General features: G+C 44.3%; 1 protein-coding gene across 1 annotated transcript in view; it reads left to right on the top strand.

Annotated features, from left to right (window-relative positions):
- SKAP1 (src kinase associated phosphoprotein 1) overlaps positions 1-21,027 on the top strand; it is a 163,540-nt gene that overhangs the window by 20,855 nt on the left and 121,658 nt on the right. The window contains exon 4 of the mRNA XM_067311987.1: positions 12,274-12,390. Coding sequence (XP_067168088.1) covers positions 12,274-12,390 — 117 coding nt within the window. The remainder of the gene's footprint in view (positions 1-12,273; positions 12,391-21,027) is intronic.

The following is a 21,027-nucleotide window of genomic DNA, read 5'->3' as shown; positions in this document are numbered from 1 at the left end:
TAGACCAGTCCAATTTTGGCAAGATGTAACTGAGCAGTGTAAGACTTGTGGGTTGAGTTGTCATGCCTAATTCATATGCACCAAGTGATGCTGTTGATGGTAGGGTGCGGCTATACCTTATTTTTGCCTTGTTCCTTAGGTGCTGTTTGAACAGAGCAAAAGGTGACTCATTTCCTTCTGGAGGAGGGCTGACTGCCTGTGTGGGGCATTTTGTACACTTCATATGCTTTATACGTGCATGCCCTTGCTGTCTTGCAGAAGCCTCCCCTTTGTGGAAACAGAACTAAGGAGAGTTGATAGAGGAAAATCTACATGGGATCTGGGTTGATTTTACCCCTCCCCTAAGCTCCTTTTTGCTGTTTCTATCTCTTCTTACAATTCGGTGCCAGGGAAATGTTCTGCAACAGCTTTGGTTTAGCAGAAATGAACGGTCTGAGGGAGCGGCAGCAGGCTGTTCTAGGGTACTGCAAGGGAATTTAGGATTAAATAAAGGGAGGAGGGAAGAGGAGATGATTATTTGGGAAGAGAAGTGAGGGATGGGGAGCAATGCGAAAGGAAGGGTTAAAGAAGAAATGAAAGGTAGTTGCATGGCTAAATAAGAGCTTTGAATCAGGGTTAAAAGTTCTGTTTTTGGCTCTGCTGTAATGTCTCTTTGCACCAAGTAACTTTATTTTCACTGGTGTGTTTCAGTTTCCCTATTCCTAGACCCAAAATGTGTATGGAGATGGGCAAGTGCAAAAAGACAATGTGGCCATTGGAAGAACTGAATTGGTTTAAATCTTTGTTTATAAAGTGCTTTGAGGTCCTTGGGTGCAAAGGTCACTCTGAAATACTCTGTGCTTGAAGACACAGGCTTTCAGAGATGGTGCAAATCTAGCTCTGCCCTTCCCACTGAGGGCTCCAACTTGGGGCTAATGGAAAAAAAAGTGCCTCCAAATCCTCTTATGGTACCTGTGCCTCCATACTGCGTGGATGTCCCCTTGCCAAGGTGTTGCATGGAAAACTCAACTTCCAAGGACTCATTCACACTAGAAAACTAAACGTAAAGTGGATGCAGTTGCTGGCAATGACTTTTTACTTTTCTTTGAAGAAAACAGCCCTGAATAGGTGAATAAAAGAACAGATTTATTTTCATTGAGCTTGCAATAACTTTTTTGTTTTCCTATCAAAAATTCATTCCAGACAGTTTTGTTTGAAGTGCTGTGTGGGTACTTCTGAGTGGCAATGTTCCCTGAAGTATTCATAAATAGTCAAAACATGATAGAGAACAAGGATTATTGTTCCTTTTCAAGTTCAGGAAAACTGAGGATCAAGGAATATGCCTAAGGTAGCACAGCATTTACAAGTGCATCCAGGAACTGGGTCCAGATCTCCTGGCTCTCCCTGCTCAGTGCCTTAACTACAAAAACTGTCTCCTCCTTGAAGCAGGGAGGAAAAATTACAACTGTGGGGCAAGGAGGTGGGGGTAGAGGACGAGCTAGGATAAAACATGGCTTAATAATCAGGAGCCTTCATGTCCCATAAAAGGATTAAGTAAGTAACACTGTGGAAAGTCTTAGTAGGCCACTTATCTTATAGTATATACTATTTAGATGAAGTGTGTATCGTTTTACCTCTGTCGGCCCTACTTACTTTGGCTCGGATACATGGTATTTCATGGGTCGCCGGTTGTTCACGGGGTTGGATGTCGTAGCAGTGCATGAGGTATGTGTACCCGAGGCATGCGTGCAGTTTTCTTTCATTAACTGGCATCATACAAAGGCCTCAAGTGTTAGATTTATGAAGTAGCTTTTCTATATAAAGCCTCAAATCTATTGAATTGAACTGAAGCGGAGCTGGATGGAAGACGGAACTGTGCATTTCCCTAAACCACTGCTCCCTGGTATTGCATATTTGGTTCATGTAGTTATGACAAGTACAAGTAGCAAATCATTAAAGCAGCAGAAACACCATCTTTACTGTAAGGATCCCCTTTGAAGCTGAGGCAGAGTGTTCCTGAATTAATGGAGTGCATAGTGATTTTACTAAGTTTTATTTATAAAAAAAAACCCCTCTTTGTGTTCATGCCAAAGGACTCTAGCTCAGTGGTAAGCAGGGTTCATACACAGAAACCTAGTCTAGATTTATGATGTGTTTGAAAACGCAAGGGAAAAAATATTGAATTGACAATATTTGTAACATTGTTAAAATATCTATTCTATCGCCATGTGTGGAATTTTCCTGCTTTATAAACATGAGTGCCAGTTACAAACCTCGAAATGTCATAACACATAGAGACAAAAAGAAAACAAAAAAACTTTTGTTAGAATGCTTTCTAAAGTCCAAGATGTTTGGGTGGTATGTGGAACAGGGTTAATTAATGAAAAATAAAATATACACAAAGGCATATGTTCCTTAACTTAAAAAAGAAAAGCTTTAATATCAACATCTCTGACAGCTCCCTTTATCAGCAATGAAGCTTTGCTTCCTGCAGCTCTGAGCATGCAGTTCTTTGCCTCTGTGTATGTATTATATTCTGGGCAAACTAATCTGAATAGAGACAGTATTTTTTGCAGTAAAATCCCTCCTGTTTGGTAGTTTTGCAAACCCTGAGCAGCTGCACAGCTTTACTTTTAGATGTACTTATAAATTATTCTGCTACCTAAGGTATCATGCACAAATTTTTGAGGCAAACAACTATTATAGGAGAAAGCAGAATACTCCTCTCAGAAAATGTTGTAGGTAGGAGGCGAGTGTCTGTGCTGTGGGAAGGGCTGTATGGAGGTGCATTTGCATTTTTATTTACATATATACATGTGCAATTTTGAAACTGTTGCTATTGCATTTCAAATGTTCAAAAAAACCGAGCCCCCCAAATAGTGCAACTTCAAACAAACAAAACCCCTTACTTCTGTTGATCTGTAAGACTAGGCAAAGTTTGAGTGTTCTATGGGTTATTCCAGCTAGAAAGAGGAATTGGCATTGGGAGTTCAGTGTCTCTGGGAGCAGATAGATTCCTTATGACAATGAACTGAAGAAGGCTTTCACAACCAGGCTGTTTCTTGCCTGTCTTCACCCTTCTCCCTGCCCTCCGCCTGGCCTGGGAGCGCCCGCTCTGGGCTGCCCCAAAGGCACGTGCCACCCTTTGGGCAGAAAGAGCAACAAAAACGTGACAGAGCACTCGTACGCTCGTGTCCAGCCTTGTCCCAGAGCGGACTTGGACAAAGTTGCTGCCCCCAGACTGCTCCAGTGAGCAACCTTGAATTTGTTTGTGTTGGATGTGAATATGTTTAGCTGGTTGGGTCGTGAGCTCACAGTAATTAATAGGGAAATATTTGCACTTGATTGAAGCTAATATTGCTGTATCACAGGGAAAAATAAAAAGGTTTCCCCTCATTTCTTGAAAATTTTTGGCAATGTTTGTTTTGTTTTTCCTCTTTCTGGGTGTGTTCATTGCATGAAACTGAATAGGGAGGGGAAAAGAAAGCTGCCAAAAGCAAATTTGCATTCAGTTAAAAACTTGGGCTTATTGTTATCAGTTTGCTGTTGGAGCCAGCAAATGATGATCAGAACTTACAATAGGATTGAAAGACCACGTAATAACTAGCAGTTAGGTGGGTTATTCTGTAGCTGATGTGGAAACTCTCATGACCTTTATTGAGGAAAAAGTAGGTTAATGAGGGCTTTTGAACTCTTTTTAAACAGCACATTGATTTAAAACCTACAAACTTAGAGAAAGTTTCTGGTTTGGATTACTAGATGCTTCTCAGATCTCTACTCATTAATCAAAAAGCGTTCAGGTTACTGAGTTACTCGTAACTCTTTTGAAATCCATCTGAATTGTAAGACTTTGGGGCTGAGATTGTCCTCTTTATTCATATTTATGCAGGGTGCCATGCTTCCCTCCCTGGAGCAGTTTGTAGCATACCAGACTTTTAAGAATAAAGCAATGTACCGTAAAGTGGAAGGTATAAAAATGTCAATAAAGATGCTAAATATACAGCAGTTTGGGGAGTCCCAGTAAGTTAAATATTAACAAGTTCTATTGCTCTCACTTTGGTCAGTTAATAAAATACTCTAATTATTAGATTGTCTAAATTGCCTGATGTGCAGCTTTGGAGATAGAGCCTTCTCAAATGAACCCTCTGTGCTTTTTGAACTTGTTTGGGTAATAGGAATGTGCTGCAGCTTTCTTTTTATAAAGAAGTCTCGGGGGTTATTGCAATGTGCTTAGATGAACACGCAGCCCAAGTGGTGTTCTACTCTGCATGAGCACAAAGCAATGTTCAAGAAATTGCTCCACTGGGAGTACAAGAGTGTTCACGTATACCATCACCTGAGCTTCTCACAGCGGGCAAACACTTGTGGAACGAGAGGGTCTGCTGCTGGAAAAAAGGATGCAAATCCTCTGTTCTGGCCCTTAACGGGGCTCTGAGCCCTTAGGAAAAGGAAGGCCCTGTATGGGTCTGAGCCTGACTGGGGACGGCTGGTGGGAAAACCAGTGCCTTCTACTAGCACAGGCCTTGCTCAACATAGGAGTGGGGCTAGGAATGCAGTGTTGAATCCTGGCTTTTCCAAGCCTTCAGCTTTCTCAGATCTGGAGTTTTGAGTCACTCTCCCCCTCCTCCCTGCAATGATTTCTGTGCTGCATTGGTTTGTAGAGCACCAACCCCATACAAATCATCTATAAAGTAGTGATTCGGCCCTTTAAGCCTCAATCCTGAAACAGAGCTGTAAAATAATCCTTTGCATTATCATTAAATGCCTAATGGGAATCTCCTCCAATCCCTAGAGTGCATATCATTCTAGTATATGCTGTAGGCGCTTGTCTTTGCATTCACTGTCCATACTTTTATTTTTTTCTTAACAGTGAAAATTGCTGTAGATACGGGCAAGACAGCCTCCTTGTGTCTTGTCATTGGAATATGCTCGCTAAACTCCTGCTCCCTGGTGGGTTAGTTCTGTTAATTCCTTGTTCGCTTGGAAGGGTTTCAGCTAAGAAAATAGCTGAACCTACTAATGCTGCAATGGATATTACTCAAAATATAATTTGGCCTGCAGTCTCATCTTTGGTACTGATGATGTTGACATCTTTTTAGATCCCAAGTTGTATTTGCAGAAGTGCTTTGTAAATTATTGCATTGCACAAGCCTGAGGCCCAGCTTCTCAGATGCTGTTTTGCTGTCTTCCTAGCAGAGTTGGTATCTCAGAAGATGAACCAAAGTGCAGCTATGTGATCTTCCTGTACCTCAGTTTCCCCATTCTTAAAATGAAGACTTGGCCAAGAGGCTCATGAGGGGTAATATATTACTGGACAGAAATACAAACTGTTGGCTGTTTTGAGTTGGTTTTGCTCATGTTGGATGGGCTTTGTATTTCACTAACATGTTACTAGGTTATAAATGAAAGAATGAATCTTGTTTGCTTGTTTACATCCCGTGGGAATTTTCTGCTTTGCAGGGTTTCATGCATGTTCCTAGCAAGACTGAAGTGTGCTGTGAGGCAGCTGCTGCGTGCGGCTGCTGCCCACTTGAGCGGCAGAGCAGGCGGCTGGGCTGAAAGGGTGCCAAGGGCTGCGAGAGGAGCTGGGGGGAGGGAGAGCGAATGGGAAGAAAAGGGAAGAAAGCTGGAGAGGAGAGCTCAGCTGAGGAGGGACAGGAGGGGCTGGCATGGGATTAGAAAATAAGGACTAATAGAGTTGCAGTGTGAGCTTAACTTCTGTTTCATCATGGATTTGGGGAGGATAGCTAAGCCCCAAAACTTAGTGGAAATTTAGGCTCTTAAGAATGAGCTCAGTTCTTAGACTGAGCTGCTCTAGGACAATTTCAAGCAAGGCTGGCAAGTGACACACTTGTGTGTCGTGGGGGGGTGTTTTAGGGTATTTGTGGGTGTGGAGGGTGGATTTATTTCACTTTTTTGTTCTTGTTTAGAAATAAACCCCCAAATCGGTTGTGGGAAGGTTTTGGGTTGAATGCCTGCATGTCAGATTTAAAGGTTTATGAATTAATAACTTCCAGGTTATTCTGTTTCATGTAGTCAAAAAGTTTCTTTACCATGTGACAGAGAAGAAAAATAATTTAACCCCAGCCTACTCTGAGCTTTCCAGCCACCTTTGGGTTTATTATGTTAAATCTGAGACTTGGAAAACTTGAATTGCTTTCAAAAAAACCCCCCCAAAACTCAGACTTTGTAGGGTTTTGATTTCCTCTCCTTCCTCCCTGCCCCTTATAACAAGGCTTTGGTTTTGTGTCCCAGGTAGAAAGCTGGTATTTCCCTGTCTGTCCATCCTTTAGGAAGGCTGCTGCCACTGTTACATTGCCTGGCTCCTGCCTGATTGGCTTTATTAATCCCAGGAAGTTTGTTGCCGTTCTTTCCCTCAGCCTATGAGCGGGTTAAGATCTGGCTGGCGGCGTGTGCGGGATTTCTGGCTGTCTGGAGGTGGCTGCACATCCCCAGTCCGATGCTGCGCGCTGCAGCCCAACCTGCTGGGCACACTGGATCATTGCATCCCCCAAATCCACTGCGGAGGAGAGGCCGCAGGGGGCTCGCCGCAAGCAGCGCCAGCACTGCAGCAGTGGGCCTTCTGCAAAAGTGCTTTCCACTTTCTTGTTGGTCTTGAACATAAGTGGCATTTTTAGTGGACCATTAATTTGCTTTTACTACATGTAATTAGCAAAAAGCTGGCTAGTGAGCGAACAAAATTAGTCTTGGACTGGATTCACTTGTCAGCTGGCCAAGACCTGTTTGGGTCGACACTTTTAAAACAATGATAAATGGGCTGCTCCTGTGTGAGAGGAGGTCCCGCACTTTGCTTTTGACCCTCATGCCATGAGGTAGCCTGCCCCGCTGATAAAACACAGCGTAAGCAGAGGTGGGTCCTGCTCTCGCCGCAGCCTCGTTTCCATTGTGAGCCAGGGCCAAAGTTATTCCGCCTCTGTGTGTAGTCTTCCTCTCCAAGCAAATATTTATTAAGTAGCACAAACACTGAGATCTGTAGATAAAAAATTTTTATTCCTTGTAGTTTGTTAACGTAGTTCTAATAATACTTCTGTTGGTACAGCCTGGGGAGAGGAGGAAGGACGTGTATGCATATTAGTGATGCAAAACAAAAAAGGAAGCATGGGACTTTCAGGCAGATGTGATGTTACCCAGGCACTGTAAGGAGGAATTCAGTAGTCTGTATGAAGGTGCAAAAAACCTGCATCCACCAAAACCTCAGCTATTCATGTATTAATCACAGGGGCTAACCACACAAATCCAAATGGGCACTTAGGAGCTGATGAAGCCTTTAAGGCGTTCAAAAAAGAAACATAATACATTTTCTAGCACATAAATGTGTTTAAAAAGGTATATAATTTATAATGGCAATGTTGACAGAGCTTTAACTACAACATTACAAATGCTAAACTATAATATATTTACATATGAGCAGTACTTACTGTGTGGGTGCATCTCTGTTGATGTGTTTCCATGTGATACTCCATAATTTCAGCGAGTGATTGTAGTAAGGGATATTAAACCATAGTATTGATAATACTTTTACTGCTCTGCTTTGGGAAATGCATTACTGCTAAATTAGTCCCTGAAAATCTAGAGATATTAACACTGTCGAGCATGAAGGCAGATGGGATTTGGATCAGAGACCTTTATTTGTAGTATGATACTAAGGAGTCATTACTTTAAAGCAGGAACTTTGTTTCCTTGAATATTAAGTGGAGTTGGGGATTTTACTTCCGCTTTGGCATGAACTAGCTTATCATAAAAGCGTAAATGGAACTTACTTGGTATTGATTTTTTTTTTTCTTATGATCTAAAAAGATGCTTAATGAAACTCTAGGTACCTAGACAGAGACCTTCACTGAATGCAAAGCAAGCTTAATTATAGTTTCCTTAACAAGCTACTGGAGCTGATTTACCCTCCCCCCACTACCCAACCCTTTCACTTATTTAGACTGTGTCTCTTCCTGTGAGTGCCAGGATGCACTGTGTTTCCCCCTCCCCTTTGATGGGCAAACTGCAGCTTAAGGAAAGGAGAACTTCTTCACCAGTTTTTATGTGGGAGGAATTTGTTCTTGAGTTTTGAGGTCTCCATAAGAGATTCTACACTTGAAACAGAGTAACTGTCGCTCTCCCCACAGTGCAGAAGGCAAGATGGGCACAGAGGCATCTTCTGACACTGCAGTAGCATTGTAGCAAAACTAGCATGAGAACTGAGGTTTTTCTAGCTCTTATCCTAAGACCTGTCATCTGCCAGGTCCTGTCTCAGCTCTGGCGTAGCTGCAGGACTCCAAAGCAAGTACAAAGGGTAGGTTGGGATTATTCCCTTCCTCGCAGAGAGCTATTTGCTGCATTTGGATTGTGGAGAGGGGAGTAACAGCGTGTTTCCTGGCCGTGGTGACTTGCTGTGTGTTTCCAGTAGGCCCTGCTTGTGCTGCTGTGGACTCCTGTTAATGCTTAATTGGGTTCTTTGCATTATTGGTAACTTTTCTGCATTACCTGTAGCTGTATGACATACTCTTCCCATGTGCTGTGCAAGCATGAGCTTCAAGTGAGTCTGTCAGATCTGAGCAGCTAAAAGGCTATTGACCATCTCTTCCCCCAAACGCAGAGGCTCTGCCAGAAGCTGTGTCCCTGCCCGGCCCATGCGATTTCTACGGGCTGTCCTGCAGAGACCTCCTAACTGATGGCAACCTGAACTGACGGGCTTCTGTCCAAAGTCACTGTGGTCTGAACTGCCATCGCCTCTCCTGCCAGGGACACTCCCGTCACCAGAGACTCAATCCATCCCTTTTCCAATTTGCTTGGAGTCAATATGTATAAAGCACTATATCTGTGCTAATTGCACATCATGCCTTCGAGCCTCTCTTTCTGCTGCCATGCAAGAAACTTTCTGCAGAAAATGTCAGAGAGCCGATATCTGGTATGATTTCATTTCTCTTTCTGTGCCGCAAGTATCATGGAGCAAGAAAGCGGAGTATTTAGTGTGCTCAGTGGTAGCCGGACAGTGCCAGGGGAGGCCCTGGATGGGGTGTAAGCCCAAGAAAACCTCTTGCTCTTTCCTTAGAATCAATCTTGCTTTTGTTCATGCTCCAAAGAGTGATAAGTTGGGGAATTTTGCTGAGAATTTGAGTAGGAAGAAAGAGCAGCTTTGCGTCAGGTGCAGGGTAATTATTTGCTGGGGTTCTGTGCCATTTGGTTTTTATTCCCTGTCTTTTCATTAAAAGCTAATGAGTTTTTTCTTCACTGAGAACAATAGCTTGGCCCCTGACAAGTTGTTGGTTATTTTTTCTGCTTGGACTCAACTAGCTGTTGCTGCTCCATAAACTTTATGGAGAAGTGGATTAAAGCACAAGAAGTTTTTTCTCATAATGTAAATAGAAATGGAAAGGAAATAGGATTTGTTTTAAGTAGCTACATTGCAGAGATTTTTTTGTTAATCTTTTTTGGTTTTGAATCTCAAGGCAAGGTTTGAAAACACTCTTGATCCTAAAGCAAACAAAATGCTTTTGTATTGATTTGTATTGCCTTAATGCGTGTAATTCGGATCCCCATAGTGCTTGGCATGATACATGTATGTACGTATTGGTGCCTGTGCATATTTGAGTGGGTTATTATAGTGTATGACTGCATACGCATGTGAAAATCCAGTTTCCATTCCCATGTGGGAAATGTGAACCAGTAGCAAGGAAGAACATATTTGTGGTGACAACCTCTCTAAGTTGTTTCATGATATAACACTGCCTGGAAAATACATCCACAAAATAGACCTGTGGCTTGATTCTTCCACGTGCTTTATGGGAGGAACAGCTATTCCTGCTGTTAAAGCCAGTGACTTATTCTTGCAAGCAACTTTCATGATTGGGCCCTTGCTCTTGTTCCAAATGGTTTACCACATGCATGCATGGATGCGTGATCCGTTCCTCTCCAGCGAGATGCCTGTGCTGTGCCATGCTGCCTCCTGCTATTCGGAAACCATAAACAGTTTGCTCGTTATCGCAATAATGCTGCACCTGTATCTCGTTATAAGGGAGCACCTGTTACCTTGATGGTTGTTTGAAAAGCCTGTTTTTCTTAATACCATGCAGTTTGGTTGAAAGAAAATGTTCTCTTAACGGATCAGGGCTGAATGGGCTCACAGAAACTGTCTTAAAATGCTGGCATCTTCACATCACTGCAGATAGTCAGGCCCGCAACGCTGCAGCACGGCACTTACGAAGGCTCCTCATTAGGATGAACGCTGCGTTTTGCCTATGACAATGAGCTGTTGCTGTTTGGTAGCAGCTTTTTATATAGGCTTCTAGAGCCTTTTTATTCAAGGATCTCAAAGTGCTACAGTAAAACAGGGAAGAAACAGCCCCTTGTCGCACACAAGCAAAGCACAGAAACGACATAGCCAAGGTCAGTCGGTCAGGGGTTTGCTTGTGGATGTGCTTGACTTGCCGGATTCTGTCCAGTGGAGGAGAAGATTTCAATCTCTGCTTTTTAACCCATAATTGTTTTTTGAGGGAGGTGCATGTATTCCCGTTTGTTGTGAAAGCATAGATAATCTTGCTTTTGCTCATTCTTGATGACTTAGAAGTAGTCTGTGGGAAGGGGCCTGCTGCAGTGCCTGCTCTGCGCGCTGTCTGATCTTGCAGGAGGAATCAAAGCCTGCCTGTTTGTGCCCTGGGACCTACAGTTTTCTTTTGTGGCAGGAGAGATCTGTAATGCAGATCCTGAATGATGCAGTTCTTAAAAGGAAGAAAGTTATCTTCTGAATTTAATTTTTCTCATGAATCAGGTGTTACACATTTGCATGCAGGGATGGCTTGCTGGAAGCAAGTGAGCATGGAGTTAGCAAAAGTCTTGATTATAGCATGTTGCTTCTTGGCTTTTTCTTCTGTTAGGGAAGTTGTAAAGGCTGAAAGGACAAACTGCTGGGAGCTGCTCTGTTCTACCACTGACCCCCACAGGCCTTTGGTAAATCTTCTGAAGCCAAATTTTCAGTTTAGTTTTTCAAGACTTTTCAGTTTATGATAATCTGGCTGATGATTATTATAGTGTCTGGCACCCAGTGTGACTTTTTTTGGGGATCTGATCTGTGAGAGGATAGTTTTGTGTGTGCTACACTCTTCATGGCCAGGTCATTGCTTTTGGTGAAGAACTGGCGTTTTCTTGAAAATCTGTCCTTGAATGCGTGAGCTGGGGTCTCTGAGAACTTTGTGCTCAGACAAATCAAGACAAGGTTGTGACCTGGGATGTTGAAAACAAACCCTCCAAAATATTATATCACATCTTTCTTCAGCTGCAAATTTTTTAGGGCTCCCACTGTGTTTCGTGGTGGTGGTGGGAAAATGAGTGCTGCAACCCTCTGTTCCAGGGCCTTGGTACCCTTTCATCAGCACCTGATTTCAGCTGTGGGATGCAGTCCCTGTGTTTGCTGAGATAAAACTTGTTTGGAACTTAGTGTTTGAGCACAATTAAAATCAGCTGAAAACCCACTTTTCTTGCTGTTTGTTGTGTGTTGAATGAGTAAGCAGCTGTCTTTGCCTCCCTTATCAGCAGTCTGGGGTTGTGTGTATTCAGGAAACAAGGCAAAAGCTTGAAAGACCAGTCTTCTGCTGTGTTCAGGCTGAGTAGTATTTTCTTTTGCAGGTAGACTAGTTGCATCCCATTTATACTAGAATTCGGTATTGGTGTCTGTCACTGTAGTATCTAACTGCCTTTTGAATAAAATCCAGTATCAGTAGCAAATTCCCTAGTAAAATGTCTGTTCACAGAAAAATGCAATGAAATGTCTAGCATGGGGAGGTAATAGCTCCTGCCTCCACACACAGATATGTTGCTTCCCTTAATTTGTACATGACTGTCTGCTGTGATAGAGAATCATTTCCTCCCCAACTGAGGATCTCAAACCTTTTTTCTTACAATATAGGAAGATTCTTCATCTTAGTGAAACAGTATAATCCTCCATTTTGTAGATGGATGCTTTACCCAGAGGTCACACACTAAGAGCAAGGAATTGAACATATCTCTGGTATTTTGGCCCCAAGACTGATATTTGCAACCTCCTGCTTGTATGCTCTCCAAGCGCAAAGTCTGTACATATGCAGCATGAGTGTTCTTGGAGCAGGAATATGTCTCTGGTCCCAAATGGTGAATCTGGCCTTATGCCTACAAAAGGGGTTTTGGATTTTGCAGAATACTTCAGTGGAAGGTTGGAACCAGCTGGAAATAAGCTTCAGTGTAGGCAGGAAGATTTGGGTTTGGGGATGTGTACTCTCCACTAAAAGTAGGCTCTCTGTTCCTTTCTAGGAGAGGATCTGCATGATGCTTGCTTTGGACGGGACAGTTCTGATGAAAATCAGAGCTGGAGTTTGGCCCCTTCCATGACGTCTGACGTTTCACTTCCATCAGACTTCCAGGACGATGGTAAGTCACTGTTTTCTGAAGTCCTTGAGTGAAGTGGATGGAAGGGTAAGTGGAATTCAGTACTACTACCTTGTTGTCTTTCATCCATCTCATAATGTTGGTGTTCTTTGCTTTTTGTTGACTGGTATCTGTTTTATCAACCACTAAAACTTCATGGTGATCCTGAATTTAATTTCGTATTGCTGAAATTAAATGTATTTCTTGATCCTCTCAGTGCAAACTGGAGTTGGTTGTTTTGTTTTGAATTGATGACAGTGCTGGGAAAGAGTAGAATCTGACCTAATGACTAATGTTTTCCAAAGTTACTGTGTGATTCTGGTGTGTTTCTTGGTGAGTGCTCAGCCTCACACTTTAAAGGGGCTATGTCTTTTCAAACCTTGTCTTTCCAAACCCTTTGAAAATTAGACCACCTTATATTGCCTCAGTTTGGGACCTTCTAGTGCTTGGGAATTTCGGACTTCCCCTTGTGGAGAGCATAGAAGTGTTCCCACCCAAGTGTTGGATGTGAACTGTCAGGCGGAGGCCAAGGGCATCTTCCAGAGCATTAAATGTCAGCCTAGGTTCTTCTGGACAAAAAGCTGCTGTGATGCTTGCTTCTGCTTGTGAGTGGTGGTTTGGCAGTGATGGATATGTGATGTGCTATTGAAATTGAAGCCTACAGAGCTGCGATTGTTCTGATCTTCTCAGGGGTTATCTTCGGTCCCTTGTGAAGGCTTGACTGCTTTGGTCTCACTCTCAATCTCCCCCTTCCCACAGATCTTGTTTCTTCCTTCTCTTTGACTTCCCTTGCACTTTCCCCCATGCTTGCTTGCTTTCCCCCCTTGTCCTTCCTGTTTCATTTTCTGTTTCAGTCCCTCTTCTTCTCCACTTCTCTCTGTTCAATGTATTTTTTTATGTATACTCCCACTCTTGTTAGTGAATTGGAAGTCATCAGTCAAGAACGCAGAGAAATGAGGATTTATTTGGGATGAGGCCGTAAGAACTGATGGGCACCAAGGCTAGCTTCCTCGCACAGTGCAGAGCACTAGGCATATCTGCCATATGTATTGATTCATGCTATAAAATAGCTTCATTTAGACTGATTAGAGACAAGGTTGGTCTGATAGTTAGCAAGTGATTGCAGCAAGCAAAGAGGTGTGGAGTTTGGGACTGGTTGTTTTAAGGAATCTGTGCGTTCAGATATGATGCACTTATGCAGAGTGTGGATGGAGAATGTGTGACAAGGATAATGGATGTTGGACTAAATGGGACATGAAAGGGTGCTGAAGACCTCAAGCTTGGCCTCATCAGGCAAGCAATGTCTTTATGAAGGCTAAGGTTTCTCCTGGTGTGTTTATTAAGCTTGTCTGAGGAGGTATTTGCTTTGCTAACTTTGGTGGTTTTTGGCAGCCCTAAGGGGCAGAGTTTGACATAACACTTGCAAGGTATGCAAACACTTGGCACCACTGGAAGTTTTCAGACACAAATGAAATGCCAGGCTCGAGGGAAGGATGCCCAGATGGAAGAATGGCAAGGAGATTGATAACATAGAAAAACTATATATTACAAAAAGGAGGGGAAAAAGCTGGCATTGAGACCAGTTACATTAAAATGAGTTGTTCTTGGAAATTCTAACTGGTAAGAGTTAGAATAATAGCGTATCGTAGGGTTGACTCTGTGTGCTCATTTTGGATGAAAGTTGAGTAATTTTGGCTGATTAAATTCATACTGCTGGTAGCGTGAACTGGTGATATTGAGAGTAGGGGGAAGAGGTTGAACACAAGATTTTGGTGGAACCTTTTTTTGCCCTGCCTTGGTCTGTAGAGGCACCCTCAGAATGAATTTTTCTGTGTCTGCCACTGAAACGGATATGGATCATGGTTGTGATTTCCTGTGGGGTTCAAATTTTTGTGATGACTTGCTATCAGTTGTTTTGTTTATTTGAGGAGGTTGTTTTTTCTGTTTGCTTGGTTTTGTTTACTTGCTTTTTTTTCATAAAGCCCCTTATTTTAGATGACAGCAAACTTCATATGAAGGCTGGTCATATCCTCTACCTTTTCCTGGACCTGCGTGGTACCAGCCACATCATGTTCTCAAATCATGCTTTTGGATACATCGCGAAGAGTCATGCATGCTAGGACTTGATGAGACATTGCCTGCCCTCATTCCTGCAGCTGCCTGGTGTCTTTTCTTCATTCACCCTAATTGTAAGTGGAATGGGGTCATGAATATTACCTTAAGCACAGTCTCTAAGAAGTTGCTGCTCTCCTTAACTGTTACATTGCCATGTCTCTCCAAGAAGCATCACTTTCCAGAAAGCCTAAGCTATCAGTTCATCTCTATTGAAACTGGCAGACTTGCTAGACCTTCGTGACTGACCCCAGCTCCCCTGCAGAGAGACTGTGATGTTCTCCTGAGAGCTGGGCTCTAGCGGGACCTAGTGACATTGTGTGAAACCAGGAGCCAGGACACTTAATCCCTCCATATTTTGATGTAGATCCCTGGTGTGACTTGGGCAAGCCAGTCCAGGCAATGTTTTCCTCAATGGGCTCTCAGTAAGAGAGCTTGCAGCTTGTCTAGTGGGGAACCTGAAAGAAGGCACCATGATCTTATCTAAGAGTATGGAGTCAGTCAAATGAGAGTTCCAAATGTTACTTATGAGAAGTGGATGCAGCTGAAGCGTGCATCAAACAGCCTTGGTTTCTGAATTAGAACATTCTTGTGGGAAAATTAGAAAGCTTTAAGCTTGCACGCACTGATTTTTCTCTTCAGTTTGCCTTGGCTTCCTGGAGTGGGCGCACCTTCACCTTTCTTGTGCCTCCTTTCGCTTCTGCATGTCATCTTGTCCTTTAGCCAGCAAGTTCCCGGTAACAGGCACTCTGTTACTGTGTGTTAGCACAGTGCCCAAACCATGATGGACTCTCGGGGTGCTGCTGTAATGCAGACAAGTGACCGAGAGCTGCTACTTTTCAGGCAGCACAGGTGGCTTGTGCATGGGGGTAATCCATCTAACTGTGGCCAGAAGAATAAATTGGCCAGCTTTAGGAACATACTCATCATTCCTGTGGCTTTTTCGATCTTAGCCCTGTTTTGCAACAACGAGTTTGTGTCCTTAGGCGTAAGCCCAAAGCAAACTGTTAAAGGCTGTTATCTCATGCCTTCTGAATTTTCCAAGTTTATTAATCCAAGACTTTAATGGAAGCAGATTTCTCTGGCTGAGGTGATGCTTGCTTCTGCCTCTCCTTGCTATATGAAAAGGAGAAGCAGGGGAACACTGCGACTGTTCATTTTCATTTTGAACTGTCTTTTCCTTGCTTGATCTGAACTTCCCATGGGAATTTGAGAGAACCTTTAAACTTGTCCCTGGTGGAGGGAGCAAGAGGGACTGTGAGTTGGGGATGACTTTACTCAATGAGCCATAGCCCTGTTCTATAGGATCGTCCCTAATGAGTGATTAAGAAGCTAATGTTTGTACTGTGCTGAGAGGCTGTGAAGCACTGTAAAAGTGCTAAGTACTATTATAATGATAAGTACTTCTGATGAGACACTTCCCATGTAATGTATTCTGCTCAGACCACTTGAAGACTTTTAAAAATGTTTTGTCTTTTAAACTGGCAGATCACTTAATTTTCCAATGTCCATTGATTGAATTTTACTGAAGTGTAAGGTAGATACCATAGCTTCCTGCGGGGGAGGACTGGTACCTCTTAATACTGAACTCTGCTGCTGGGAGGCAGTTTTGGTTTTCCTGTAGCGCCTTAGCAGAGCTGCTATCATTGCGAAGCATCTAATCTCTGGTGGGAAGCCAAGGCATGAGCCAGGATCAGTGATTCACTCGTGTCGCAGTGAGATCACGCGGCGCTGGGGAGGTGATGGCCGCTGGGGGCTTGTCCCTATGCCTGGCTGTCACCTGCGCTGCTGGTGTTGCAGCAAAATAAGCACCAGTATGTTTTCTTTTATGTAATACAGGTGTACATTAGCACTTGAAGGGCAGTATAACTCACAGTGACAGAAATGTACTTTACGGATACTGTTAGGCATGTTCTTTGGGGTAAGAAATCTTGCCTCTGGCTTCCAAGATTTTTCCATCATGTCAGCAGAGCAGTTTGGGCAAACATACTTACAGCTTGTTTAGTTTTGTGGGTTTGCGTGTGTATTTTTTTAAATATGTAAGTTCTGAGTGTCTTAAGGAAAAACAAATCCTTTAGCAAAAATCCCCCCTGCTTTTTAAAAATCTGCTAAAAATGAATTTTATCTTAAAAGGTGGATGTTGGTAGATGAGATGGTACTTCACTGCGCCCCAGTGGCTCTGGGGGGTGGCTGGGCAGATAAAATGAAACATGATACTAAAGGGGGGGGGGGGAGTAGGTTTAGAAACTGTAAAGGGATGTTATTTTTTTTAACCCATCTGCATCCTGGAGAGGCTGCATTTCCTTGCATTTGGCCTTTTATTACATAGAACCAAGTGGGGAAAAGGTAAAATACAGCTTTGTATGAATTATCCTCAAAAAGAGATTCTAGAGAGTTAGCCTGGAAATCCAGGGGGGGATTCTCTAGGTTCTTTTGCAGCTTCTTGCCTTGTTCGTCACAGGCCTCCACTTAGCCTCTGTGCCTTACTGAATGTTTTCTTCCCCTCTTAGGGTGTAGTGTTTTCTCTTCCGATGGTGCGTTAGAGCACAGATTCCCCTCTCCTTGGAGTGTGTGATGTTCTGAACGATAGGTGTTTCCTTGCCTTTAGGTAGTCCTTGCATGTCCCACTGCACCTTCTGTTTTTGTGTGTCCCCGTACTTCCTACATTCTTACCTCTTCTAAACTTTTAGTAATCAGTTCCTAAATATGGACCTCACTGAAAACCCTTTCGCAGGCTGGTCTCTTAAGCTGGGTCCCTGGGTGGGTGTAAAGCGTTGCTTCGGCTCAGGTGGGCGTGCAGGCTGCACCACTGCTTCGGTGCAGGTGGGTGCCCAGTGCGCAGTCTTGCTTAGGCGCGGGCGGGCGGGCAGGGTGCAGGTGGGCGTGCAGGGTGCAGGTGCGCGGGGTGGGTGCGCGGGGGCTGCTGGCAGATGCGCAAGGTGCGGTGAGCGTGCAGGGGGGCACGCGCCGCGCAGGGGGCGCCCACTGGGCGTGGAGGTGGGCGCGCGGGGGGGCGCCCGCTGGGGCTGCTGGTGGGCGCGCAGGGTGCAGGGCGCAGGGGGGAGGCGGGCGCCCGGGCGGCAGGGTGCCTGGGTGGGCGCACGCTGGGGGGGGGGCGCGGGGGGCGCCGCGGGCGCGCAGCGGGGCGGCGGCGGCGGCGAGCGGAGTTCTGCAGCGCCCTCGTGTGGCGCCCGGCGGCCGCGCTGCCGCCCGCCCCGCGCAGCTGTGCGCTCCGCCTCCGCGGGGGGAGCGCGCTCCTCGGTGTATTTGATTTTATGCGTTTTATTTTTAAAAATATCGTTAATTTTTTTTTTGTACCGGATCTAACCCATTCTGCAGGTCTCTCTGCAAATTTCTGCTCTTACCGTTCTGCCTCTGCTATACCAAACCCAACTGGGGCTCCAGCGTACGGGCAGGGCTGGCTTCAGCCCTCTCCTCCTACTACAGTGCAATGTGGGATTCAAACAGCAAGTTTTAAGCTTTGGTGTGGGCTGAAGGAAGCCCTTGTTGACTGAGTAATAGGAGGCCTCTGCTTTTCCAAACCAAAAGTGGGAATAGCGGTTTTCTCCCCAAGTGCCAGCGCAAACAGCGATGGCAAGGCTCTGGAGGGGCCGAGCATGGGCAGCCTGGCCTGGTGCTTGCAGGGCTGCTTTAGTGTGGCCCAGCCGCTGCGGTGACTCTCGAAAGCAGCAGCTTGCCCAAATGCTGCTGAATTTCAGGTGTAGTTAAAAAAAAAAAAAAGTGCATGAAATAAAATGCAGACTAAGAACCTGACTATTGCAGAAATGCTGAGTATCTGCAAGTTCGATAGTCTGTATAGATCAAACCCTGAATGACCACAGATGAGTGTAAATGCCTCTTACGTTAGAGCTGAAAGCTTTATATTTTTCTTTTCAAATACCATTAGAAGCAATTATCTCTGCCTCCCTGATGTCCAGAAATGTCCTTTGCTGCTTTTGACCAGGTTGTTATAAACTTGCTGTTGATGTACTTTTAAGCCTTATGAAACAATGTAGGAAACATTCTGGGAATGGATTTGTGACAAGTGCAATTGCTGCTGAATGTTCCTCCTGGCTTTTTTCCTTTCTGATTTCGGGCATTGTCCAAATGAGCACAGGGAGCAAGAGGTTAAAATACAGCTAGGTTATTTCTGTGACAGGAGGCCTGATTCCTTGCTATGACTGGGAGCAGGTTCGACCAGTTCAAAGTGATTTTTTGCCAGGGGGAGGAGAATAGGCACAAATCTATGTATAAGAAAACAATGCGTTTTCTAAAAAATGTGTACTTATGCTCTGTGACATTTTATAAAGAAATTGGGTTCCCTTAAAGCTACAGAGCTCATGTTCCTTGATTTATCATTTTCTGAATGGAAATGCACCATAACATTAGCACTTTTGAGCCCAGTGTGATAATGTCTCTGGCACTGTGCAAATAAGTTCCTGGAACGGTACTCTGTCTGGTCAAAAGGTTTGGCTATATTTTATACGGAGCAACTTGGTTCACCTTTATATTAAGGTTTATTTGTTTGGGGTGGAGAGGGGGAGGGTGGGTTGCTTGCAAGCTGCCAGAAATAGATGCATAAATTATATGAGAGCTCAGACCTTTGTAGAAAACAAGCAGTGGCAAGAGTAAAGCCACCAAGATTTTCAGCTTTCATTTAAAACAAACAAACAGAAAAAAAACCCAACCCAAACTGGCTTCTTGTTCTAATTTGGGATTTTACAGCTGCAGCAAATTGTAGTGCAAGTAATTGCTGTAGAAATGCTATCTGACTTGGGACCACTGTTTCCATCAGCCGTACGTGTACTGCTGTGGACGCTGTTCCTGAGGGCAACCGCCTGAACCCACAGTTTTGTGGGTGCAGAGTTTGGACTCGAAGCCATTTTTCTTGGAAATGAGACACTTGGAAGTTTGTCTGAGAGGATGTTCTTGTGCTAAGGGTGGCCGTAGAGGCCTGGGCGATAAAGTGCCTTCTGTCTTGTCTAATCCCCCCTGTAAGTTCCCCTGCACCCATAGAAACAGTTTTTCTTTCCTTATAAAATGGTTGAAACATAGCACATCAACATTTCGGTAGTTTTTGAGGGGGGTAGTAATCCTGATGCAAACCAGGCCCCAAAATGTTTTGGTCCTGCCTATCTCACATCCAAATGAGATGCAATTTCATGGTGGCGATTTGCAATTGAGGCCTGTCAGCCTCAGGATTTGAACGCTGGCTTTAAAAGCACCAGTTTGCTTCTATGCAAAATAATGGGTTTGGGATTCATCCTTTGCCGTGGGGTATTGCCTTGGTTTGCGGTTTGGAAGGGGGGTTCTGCCCAACCGCAAGGATGTTTGTTTTTTTAAGCTTCTCAAGTAATTCCTTGATCGCAAGAGCTGGGGCTCTTAAGAAAAATGTTGTGAAACATGTGGTAAAATCTCTGCAGTTTGGTGGGTTTGTGGGACCTCGGACAAGAGTTATAATTCATATTGTGTAGAAGTCAGTGAAATACAAATAACTTATTAATGCAGCTCTTCTACAGCAAAAATCCCTATTTCTCTGCTCTCTTTTAGCTGACGGGGGAAAAACATAATTAAGGGTTTTTTGTACTGTTTGGTAAGTGCAGGATCAGGTGAATAGATTTTTTTTTTTGGTACCTTGAGCACAGTCTTCAACAAGAAGGCGTTATTTGGATCTTTTAGTGAGCCGCTTAACAACAGCGAGCTGCTGTGAAAATGGGGAGCATTTGCTTACGATTGCAGCTTAAAACTAATTGCAGTGGAAAATGCCCTGAGCCTGTAGAACAGTTCTAGCGGGAGTGTGGCGCCTGGTGCACGGGTGCCTTTGGGAGGGTGCTGTGGCGGGAGCGTGTTCGGGGCCATGTGGCAGCTGTCGGGACCCAGGATGGAGCTTTTTCTCGTGGCGAATTGCATGTTCCCTGTGTCAAACGCAGGTGAATTATCAATGCGCACGTTGCTGCTGCGTGGGGGCTGGGATAACGTATGCCCCCGCCTCCTAAAGGCCTTTTTATTCATGAGTATGTAAATCTAAGGCATAAACGCTTTGTGTCTCTATATTCTCCCCAGCAGAGGGATCAATATGCAGGAAATGTAAGTTAGCAAAGCGTCGGGGTGGAACTTCAGTACTGCTTCTATGCTGCCCTTTTTAAAAGAAAATGATTCTAATTTCCTAAATTAGCAGGCAGTAGAGTATCTCATTAGTGACCTGTTGTTCCCTTTACACAAGGGAGGCTTCAAGGGCAGGATGGGAGAGATGCGGTGGTCAGCAGTGTCGCAGGAGGTGCCGTTTTTAGACTGGCCTGTTCGTCCCTTGTGGCAGGGCAGAACTGAGCCTCTGGGACAGGCAGAGCCCTGTGCTAGCAGCGAGGCTTTATTCGGCCTTGGGAAACAGTGTTTCACTCCGGTGAAAGTGCCAAGGGTCCAACATGCTTGGTACCTGTAGGGATGGGACTCTTGGTGCAACTTATGGAGAGGTTACAGCAAATCTAAAGTTTGCCTCCTGTCACCAGATATATTAATAGCAGGAGAAAA

Source organism: Apteryx mantelli, chromosome 28, assembly GCF_036417845.1.
Source record: "Apteryx mantelli isolate bAptMan1 chromosome 28, bAptMan1.hap1, whole genome shotgun sequence".
NCBI classification, from domain to species: Eukaryota; Metazoa; Chordata; class Aves; order Apterygiformes; family Apterygidae; genus Apteryx; species Apteryx mantelli.
The sequence above is the reverse complement of the archived record's forward strand: the minus strand, read 5'-3'. Positions and strand labels throughout refer to the sequence as shown.